The sequence below is a fragment of the Melospiza georgiana genome, chromosome 1 (assembly GCF_028018845.1).
Source record: "Melospiza georgiana isolate bMelGeo1 chromosome 1, bMelGeo1.pri, whole genome shotgun sequence".
In the NCBI taxonomy this organism is placed as follows: Eukaryota; Metazoa; Chordata; class Aves; order Passeriformes; family Passerellidae; genus Melospiza; species Melospiza georgiana.
In genome coordinates this window covers 55,051,529-55,061,938 of record NC_080430.1, presented here as the reverse complement: position 1 = coordinate 55,061,938, position 10,410 = coordinate 55,051,529, and the positions used below count along the sequence as shown (strand labels likewise).

Genomic DNA, 10,410 nt, shown 5'->3' with positions numbered 1-10,410 from the left:
CTTTCTTGAACTTGGAGAAGATTCTTGGATTTCAACTAGCATTTCTGGACACTTCAGGGTTGTATTCACTGTGATGTTTCCAAGCAGATCTCTGAAGAATTTTAAAGGCTACTCTCCTGAAGTCCAGGGCTGAGGTCCTGCCTTTTGCCCTGCTGCCTTCTCTCAAGAGTTGAATGCCACTGGCTCATAGTCACTGCAGCCAAGGCTGCCCTTACCCTTCCATCCACAACAAGGTCCTTATTGGCTGCCCAATCATCCATGTCAGGAAATTGCTGCAGCTCACTCCTGAAACCTCCTAGACTGGTTGTGAGGAATCCTCAGATCCCACAATACAATGACAAAAGTTGTGACTTAAGTTAACATCAGAGGTCACATATACTACAACCTATTTTTCAAATAGTTGAGGTAGACAGAAACATCCACAGCAAGATGTTATATACTTAAATCACATAGAAGCTTTAGCAAAAAATGTTCAGAGCCTGTAGAACTAAAAATCTGTCACCATGGAGGTATTTGTGCTCATTTTTAAACGATACTGAACATGTGCACTCCAATTCAGAAAATGTAAGACATAAAATCATCTCAGTGTTTTGACCTAGCTTTCAGGAAAACGCCAGCTTTCCTAGAACCAGTCTTTGATTGTAGAATCTGATTTAAACTCAGCACACTTAACCCAAAGGCTCTGAGAGTCTTTGCTTGTCTGTGGCATAGCTCGTGGCTGAGGACTTCAGTTTATGCCTTGGACATATCAAATGAGGAATTGTGGTGAAAAAAATTAGGTTTTCTGTGCTGTTGTTGGACTTTTTAGTGACTGAGATGCAAAGGAAGGCAAAAGGAAAATATGAAGGATGATGTGCAAGATCAGTTGGTCTTCCCCCTTTCTTTCCTATTCCTGCTTTTTTTCAAGAGAAAATACTAACGGAAGAAGAAATGTCGCTCTGCTTGCAGAGAACAGAGAAGAGAAATCTATAACTCACACACAGAGACTGTGTCACGGTCAGGTGGGTGCTTTCAGTAAAATATAGCCTTCATTTTAGGAGCAACGTTTCATATATTTATCTTAAGTGACAGTAAGGCTTCACTTTCTGGATATTGCAGAAAAATATGAGCACAGAAACGATATACCTATTGTCAACATCAGATATTTAACACTTGTCATAAGGCTTTGTTTTTCCTCTCCTGCTGCAGAAAATCATGAAAGGGGCGGAGTAAGGAAGTATTTGAATTTTTGGCAGAGTTCACAGCTTGCGGTTCAGAGCACAAAGAGTCTTTTTGTAAGGCTTATCTTTGCCAAACTTATGCTGTGGTAGTACCAGTACGCACAGTAATAAGTGCCAGAATCCCTCGGAGTTAAAGAATTTATCACAAGCTCATACACAGGCTGAGAAGGATGATTCCGAACTTGAAATCTATTTCTATCATTGTTGTCATCAAAAACAGGTGTCCCTCCAGACTCGTACAGTATCCTCTCTGGCGGCTGTCCGGGAAGCTGCCTGTACCAATGCACAACATTCTTCTCTCCCAGTTGACATGACATGCTGGCAGACATGCCATTCCTCTGCGTCTGCACCCCTGGGGTTTGCACTGGCACTGACTGCATGTCTACACCTGGAAGTGAAAGCAGAGAAATCGCGTGAGCAGAGAAACTCCTGGAGTTTGGGACAAGGCTTATGTTCACTGTAGACAGAAAGGAGAGAGAAGAGGAAAAAGGTCTTACAGGACCAAAATGAAGTTGCAAGAAGGACTGGAAACAGCAACATATTGCCTGTGCAGATTAGATCTGAAAATGAAATAAACAGAAATGTTATAAAGCCCTTCAGGTAGACAAATCATCAAATGACTGGGAGGAGGAAATTACTCAATTCAGCACATCCAATGGTCGTTCTTCAACACCCTACCACAGAGGGTGTTAAATTTACTGACAAGCTAAACCATGGCAGGAGCAGCATAGAAAGGACAAAAAATACTCAAAGTCTTCCTGTATCTACTACTAGACTTACATCAGACTTACCTACTAAGCCCACTCAAGTTGTTCAGCCTGGCCCTTCCCAAGAATGTTGTCCTCTCCTCAGAGACCTCAAAGTTGTCCCAGAAGAATGTTTCACCTTTCCTTAGAACTTCGGAGAATCACAGAATAACAGAACGCTTTTGGTTGGGAGGGACCTTAAAGATCATCAAGCTCTCACCTCTACCCCATGTGCAGGGATGTCACCCTCTAGGTCAGGTCGCTCAGGGCCCCATCCAACCTGGCTTTGAACACATCACAAGGGATGGAACGTCTAGATCATCTCTGGGTTGTCTGTTCTAGTGCCTCACGACTCTCAGAGTAAAGAATTTCCTCCTACCATCTACTCAAAAGCTCTTTCAGTTTAAAACTCTTCCCCCTTCCTCTATCACTATCTACCCATGTAAAGATTTGTTTTATGTAAGTGCCCTTTAGATACTGGAAGGCTTCAATAAGGTCTCCCCTAAGCATTTTTATGTCCAGGCTGAACCGCCCCAACCAAGCCTTAACTAAGCCTGTCACTAGTAGTGTCTGGCAAGGTTCCATACTGCGTCCAGCATTGTTTAACTTGTTCATCAATGACTTAGGGGAAGGGGCAGATGCCTCCTCAGTTCACTGATAGCATGAAGCTGGGAGGAGTGGCTGATACTCCAGAGGGCTGTGCAGCCCTTCACAGGGATCTTGACAGGATGGAGAGACAGTCAGGCTACTTCCCACCTGAGGGCATCTGCATGCAACAGCGTGGCAAATGGTCGGAATTGTACAGTGTTGCTTTAAGTAGGCGTGGAATTTATGAGGCTGGTTGAGGATAGGGTGACCTGGGCTCTGTGCTGCCCTTTCATCTGGCTTGAGCAAGGTCTCACAACCCAAGGATGCCAGGGGCGAAGTGGAGGTCTCACAGCGCTGTGTTGTTTCAGTGGCACAGAGAAGCACCTGTGCCTATGTAGCACCCCTTGTGCTCACCCTCCCCTCACCTGAAAGGTGAGCTGTGTTCTAAATCTGGTCCGATGAGAAGAAAAGGCACACAAAAACTCTCTGGAAAAGATCAGACAACAAAGGCTGCCTCAGACATTGGAGGGAGACCAAACTGTTTATTTTACCTTTTGTGTTAATAAATTCTGACCAAAAGTAAGTGACACTCTAATTGACATATTTAACTTTCATGTTCCTTGGAATGCAAATGAAGAACATGTATCAGCAAAGTTACCAAACCCCATCTACAGCATGTGATTGTTCCAGCTCATTGGAAAGGGCCCAAAATTTATAGTATAAAGGGGGGGGGGGGGGGGGGGGCTTTTGGGGCAGTGTTGGGGGTTGGGTTTTTCTTTTCTTTCCTTATTACTTGTGGATTTTTTTTTTCCCATTGAGTTGCTAAGAAGCACTGATGGCGGGGTGCTTGAGAGGCGTGGAGGGGGAACTCCTCTGGTTTTTTGGGAGTTTCTCCCAGAGGGCCAGAGATACTGCGAGAATAGAGGCAGGTGAAAGGACAGGGGTTGGGGCAGCTGGGAACTCTCTCTCGCTATGTGTTTTTCGAATATTATCGAATATTGAAGACCAGGAAAAAAACCAGCAGACATTTGGAAGCTCAAAAGCAGGATTGTTGACTTTGTGACTATTTCTTGTCACAGGTAAGGTGTTTTGGAGGAGGATGGTTGGACCTGCAGCTTGGAAAAGGAATTGGCTGCCACTGCCACAACCCAGCTGGGAGCTTCTTTTCTGCTGCTGGGCCCCGCACCCCCTGCCCTGCCGAGACAGTTTCCAGCTACTGCTGCAGAGCTCCTGATGCATCTTGTCCACCACCCCGGGAATTCTGCTCATTGCTGCCGTCCCCGCTTGCTGCTTCCAAGAGCGCTGTTGGGGCTCCGGGGCGGACAATGCCGGCGGGTTCCGTGAAGGGAAGCCTCGCTTCCGCCCGGCCGTGTGGGGAATCTGCGCATGCGCGCTGCCCACCGGGAGCCCCCAACAGCGCCCCCTGCCGGCCGTGACCGCAACTGCAGCGACGGGGAGACAGCGCCCGGCGGGCTGCGCCGGTTCCGGTTCTGTTTGTTGTTGAGGCTGTAGTTGTTATTGTTGCTGTTTTGTGTGCCTTGTTATACACATTAGTAAAGAACTGTCATTCTTATTCCCATATCTTTGCCTCAGAGCCCCTTAATTTCAAAATTATAGTGATTCGGCAGGAGGGAGTTTCCGTTCTGCGTTCCAAGGGAGGGTCCTGTCTTCCCTAGCAGACACCTGTCTTTCAAACAAGACAGGCAGAAGGAGATGGAGGGGCAGAAAAAAGTTTTGCCTGCTTCAGATTGGTCTATGGACTGTGTCTCTCCTGAGGGGAAGGATTTTGGTTAGCTTTGCGCGTCCAACTGCATAGGAACAGGCCTAGGAATACTTACATTTGTCTATCTGTGTATCTTAGAAAAAAACAGGCAGCTGTTAATTTCACTGTGCAGAAGATACCGAAAATACCGTGTAAATGTTTGACTGCACTGACTAGCCATGACACATTTCTTTTGAAGATCTTTGCTTTTCTATTTCATGAAATCAGGAGCTCCTCCGGCAGCAGTGTCTTGCCAGCAGAGAGGAGATTGGACCTCTGTGCAAGTGCCTGCCTTCCTTGATAATGGGGTGGTAGCACCAAACAGGAAAAATACAGCTGGTGACCCTGTTACAAGGCAGCCCCAGTGGCTGTGGCAAAACCAGAGTGAAGCATGCATTTCTACCAGACAGTTATTTGCTGCCCCTTGCTTTTTCTTGTACTTTCCCTGATTTCAAAGGCTGAAAATGTGCTCCACAAAGGCTTTATAGCAAATGGTTCCATGGGCAGCAGCTGTCATACATCATGCTCTTCCATGAGAAAAAAAAATTCACATTTTCTGACCCAAAAGAGAGAATCCTCTGGAGCTTTTTTAGGACTTTGTCAATAGCACTGTACACAAAAAAAAAAAAAAATCTCATGTTACAACTGGTACAGAAAGTTAATATTCTTCTATTGTCCTTGTGATAAATACGTGAGTTTGTGTCAGGTCCTGTAGTGCAGATATATCTGCAATGAAAGAACAAAAAAAGAACTTAAATGGACGGGGGTTGTGAATACCCTTGCCACATGAAATTTCACTGCAGCTCTCCTCAGAGCTGACTGAGCAGTGCTGTGTCATCATTTCTATATGTTCCCAGGTTTAATCTGCAGCTTGTCCTTGTAAATGGTTTTCACAACTCTTTCTTGGAACAGTCTTTTCAGGTGTTGCACAGTGTAATATCCTTGCCTACGAAAGTCATTGTCATCATAACCATTCAGTTGGAAGTTACTACTGATAAGTATCACCTGTATTTTCACCATCACCTGTATTTGAAGCCTCTCAGGCTAGATCTTAAGTGCAAATATCCTTCTCCTATGCTCTCTCCCCAATATTTCTTCATTTTTGCTTTCTCAGACTATATTTGGGAAAGAACCTATATTGTTCAGAGATTATCTGTGTTACTATATAATTTAGCTGCAATTCCATCACCCACAGGAGCGCTCATTTTCCCCAGCACAGAGCTGTATAGCACCTAAGTTGTAGAACATCTTTGCTTTTCTCCTTGTCTGATGTTCATGTAAACATACTCAGCACAAACATGTTGGAGTGTTTTAGAGGTAGGAAAGTACAATTATGATTCTCTGTGTTGGACAGAAAGCCTGCCCCTCAGGGCGCAGGCAGCTTTGTGTACTGGCTGCCTGTCACCTGTTGGTTCTGTGGAAATGCCAGTAGGCACAGTAGTAGGAACCCACATCATTGGAGTTGATGTCATTGATTGTGAGAGTGCAGACATTTGTACCTTTCTTTGAAGAAGAATACTTGTTCCTATAGGCGTTGTCATCATAAGAAACTGCACTGGGTGCAATGTACAGAATCCGTTCTGGAGCTTTGGCAGCTACCTGTCGGTACCAGTGTATATTTGCGTACTGGAAGTCAGGAATACCCTCGGCTATACAGTCCATTGATGCAGTTGTCTTGTGCCCTCTGGTAATGGACACTTCTCTCTGCTTCAGAATCACTTGTGCTTGGCCACCTAGAAAGAAAGAGAGAAAACAGAACAAATACACTTAGCTTGCTATTCATTCACACACATAAACCTGGGATGCTGCCTCCCACTGCCCTGTGTCATGGTGACAAATGGAACCTACAAGACCAGGCTGCAGCCAGGGCCAGGAGGGGAGGCAGCAGCATCCTGAGTGCTCTTGCTTGTGTCTGCCCTCAGGAGGAAGTTTACAGCACTCCCAGCAGGGGCAGAGCACAGCAGCTGAGGAAAGGAAATTATCACTTGGGCCTTTGGAGAGGTTGTCCTGGCAGGTGTTGTCTGAGATAATGCAGCCTGATTGAACCTTGCTAAGTTAACAGTTAGATTATAGCTTTACACAAGCAGCATAAAGCCCTCCCTCCCTCCCTCCCTCCCTCCCTGCTCCAATTACCTTAACTCATCTACAAAGAAATTTTGTAGTCTGAAGCAAATTTTACCGCTGCTTTTAGACTAGTTGAAATCTTCTAAACAACGCCTGGACTTTCCTTTGGTCTTTCGGACCAAGGAAATGTGTAAGAGCCTAAATGAGAGATGTGGGACTCCAGGAGGCTCTCCAAAATGCAGTTTATTCCATCTAACAGGTTACAGCAGTCCAGGATCGTGGGCACAGAGCCCGTGCCTACAGCTGTCACTCCAGCTGCCTGGAGACCCTTTGGTTTTGGTTACAATGCATTATATACTTTTCTTTGCTTATCATCTTAATACAGTAGAACCAATCTATACCTTAGCTATTATCTATAGCCTATCATAGCTACTATAATTACCATATTCATGTTACTATTTTTCAATCACTAAAAGTGATTAGTATGTTACAGTTTAAGCTAGAAGTTATTTTTCAGTTTTTGTGCAGTGGAAAATTCTGAGACCTTTATTCTACTTGCAGCTTTGCTGACTTTTTTGCCTGTGCTATCTTTCCGCTTGGTAAAAACATCTTCCTGTTTGTTTTGGGTTTATCCTTTGCTCTAAGTCATAAAAACCCCTTCTAACTAACATATCCTTTGCCTCCTTGGTTATCCAGTAAGACTGGCTCAGCGATTCTTTTCTTCTGTATCAAAACTTGCTTCCATCTCTATTTCTTCATCAGACTCTACATTTAAAAATCGTCTTTCTGCTAAGCATACATATCTGTGAGACTTGCTTGTCAAATTTTCATCCTTCCCAACAGAAATGGACTTTTCCTCAGGCTGGCTGCCAATAAAACATAAAAAAATAAAACTCAAGTCATGGAGCTAAATGAATTGGAGGGGTGTGAAATTACTGCTCATGACACAGATTGAATATTGAAGACCAGGAAAATATATAGCAGACATTTGGGAGCTCAAAAGCAGGATTGTTGAGTTTGTGACTGTTTCTTGTCACAGGTAAGATGAGATGCTACACTGCAGAGTGGCTTCTCCAAATGCTGAAAAGAATCACAATGCAAGTAAACACAAATGCTTTACAACCCCCATAGGGCTAGCTTTAAAAAAAGACAATTAGGTGAAGCAAAACATAGAAATTATTTTGTGCAATTCAAAGCAATTTTTCAGACACAATGTCACTTCTAGCTCTCTTGAAAAGAAAACAAAACCAATTCCCCTTTTCCTCTTGTTATCATGCCATTTTACTTATGTTAGCCAGCTTTTTTTTTTTTTCCAAGCATTTTTACACAGATTCAGTAACTGTTGTCCTACAGTTGTACTAGGAATCTGTTTTTTCAATCTCATGTGAAATGCAGCTGGTGCCCCAGTGCTCAGTGTGCTCTGAAGACGCCATACTCGTGATTGGCAATACTGGGTCCTTTGGGATAGGAACACAATGGTCCTGCAACTTTATCTATGACTATATCTATATGTGCATAAACAGAAAGAGCTGAAATAACTCAAAGAAATGTCTTTCTGTTTGCAAAAAAAATATCTATTCCTTAGCTATCGTCTTGCTATGTAGGATGAGAAGCCTCGCTGAAGTAAATTAGGACACTTGTGTATTAACCTAAATGAAAATTTGATCAACTCCAAGAAGAAAACAAAGAGAAAAAAACCCCAGATTCTCAAGTGACAAGTACAAAATGGGAATATTGCATCTGCAGTCTTAATTGGTGCTTCAAGTTTATTTCCATGTATAACTTTCTATTCTGTCACACAAATGACAGAACAGGGGTTTTATTCCAAAGATGTAGCTTGAAGGGTAGTGAGAATAGAAAGATTTTGCCTGCCTTTCGTGGGACCCCATTTTAGCCAAACCTACCATCTTATAAATCCACTCAAGAGGCAATCCATCCTGGCCCAAAAAATGCCCTTTTTGTTGGCAAAGTGAAATAACAGGTCTGCTGGTTCTGGCTGCAGAGTGCATCTGCAAAGCTCAGCAGCATCTTTTATATCTGGCTGTCTGTGGCTTCTGGGAAAAGCAGTGTTCTTGTGTGTTGTCAAACACTTCAGGTTCCTATTTGGAAAGTAGAGCATGTCTTTGTGCAGGTCCCTTGTGGCTTTCTACTACTGTGCATCCCAACTGGCACAATAGTAGGTGGCAGAATCTTGCCGCGTTACTTTGCTCACTGTCAGGGTGCAGACAGATTTGCTGGGATCCTTCACAACGGTAAACTTCCCCTCATCAGACTGATTTTCAAGGAAAAACCTGGAGAACATGTAGGCAACACGCCTGGGAGCTGCATTGGCCCTCTTTTGGTACCAGTGAATAAAAGTGTTGCTAAAATCGCGACTGGAGACATGGCAATTAATTAGCACTGTTTTGCCTTCTGGCTTGGTGATGGATATAGGGGTTTGCTGCAAGTCTTGTGCAGAGCCACCTGTGGCAATAAAAGAGAAAAAAACAGAGAAGCTGTGAGAACATCCCCTTTTCCACTGGTGACTGGGCAGGCAGCAGGATGAGCAGGGCACATACAAGTACAAGAAAAAACAGTTGCCAGTAAGAAAGTGCTCAGCAAGCACATCACCACTGTTCTTCTTAGGGCTTCCTTACAGGCACAGGGTCAGGGTCAGCCTCAAGAGGGGGTGAAGCAGATCTAGGTGGCTGAAAACTATCCAATGAGGCTGTGCCAGATACAGGTCAAATAATGATGCATGAGCCATTTCCTTTTGGTTAACTGAAACGGAAGGGAAAAAACCAAAAACCAGGCAACCACTCCCCCTGCCGCAAGCCCAAAAACCACTCATCTCCTAAACCCACCTTTGTAAGAACAGAGCTCACTACTGAGAAAAACTTCTTTTTTTCCTTCTTTTTTATTACCACAGGGAATTTGCCTGGATAATGAGTAGAATCACCATTTTTTCCTTTGCTTGTTGTACTGTAAGCCCTGCTCTCCAAGATGTATTTGCCAGATAAGGTACTAGACAGAGATCAGCTTAATTTCTTGCCTCTCTTACAGACCGAGGTTATGTAGGATGATTTTTCATCCCATGACGATACTTCCAAAATGTTTCTTTTAACAATTTGTCCTATTTATTTTGAATATTGAACATCAAATAGGATCCTGTAATACAGCTTCTGCCAGAAATCCCTCTTCTTACAGTCATTGTTTGGAATTATCCAGTACAGCAAAAAAAAGTCCCAGTGTTTTCAAACTTTTACTGATGACTCCAATAATTAAAATATCACAAATATACATCAAAAGTATGCCAGACCAGCAAACATCTTCCATTACCTGGCCTTACAGCTGCTGGTTTTCACATTACTCAATGGTGGGATTTCTCTCTGCCTATCAAGACCACTGTCTTCATAGTCAGGCTTTTCCCATGGTCTTGTTATCCTTACACATTTCAGCAGGCTGAAATGTAAGTTTAGCTCTCTAGCTTAAATGGAGATGTTTTGTCGTAGAAACTTACATGACATGTCATCAGTAGTAATACACTCATTTTCATGTTCTTATATTTTGAAATCAGCAAGAGACCCCTTTTTAGAACATGCTTTTTATGCGTTTATTGTAGTTTATTATCTGATTTTTAAATTAAAACAGTGATTAGAACTATTCAACAGGAGATTGGTCCTTCTGAAGCAGTACATGGGTCTAAGTATTTTTATATCAGCTGGCATCAATCAAACAGACCAGAAAAAAAAGTCTGTACTGAGATCTGAAAACCTGCTAATGAGCAGCTGTCTTACATGGCTATCTCCCATCTCCACTGCTTCCTCATCTAGATAATCTGAAAAAAATGTATGACAGTTTACCGATACTGTTGCTATTGGGGTTCTTTGTTTTTAAGGTAGAAATAAATCGCTTATACAAGCTATAATTTTCCCAGAATAATGAAGTAATTCTCACACTTCCACATTCTGTAATTGAGCTCCCAAATTTATTTGTGCTTCACATTCAAAGTCTAAGGGGTCTTCCTATGTGTCTGCTAAGAGTGTATGTT

The 10,410-nt window shown here is 43.2% G+C and overlaps 1 gene segment (V, D, J or C); it reads right to left on the bottom strand.

Annotated features, from left to right (window-relative positions):
• Positions 1-1,252: 1,252 nt before the first annotated feature.
• Positions 1,253-1,600, bottom strand: LOC131081781 (Ig kappa chain V-VI region NQ2-6.1-like). The segment is given in 1 exon segment: positions 1,253-1,600. A coding segment is annotated over 1 exon segment (348 nt).
• Positions 1,601-10,410: the final 8,810 nt, after the last annotated feature.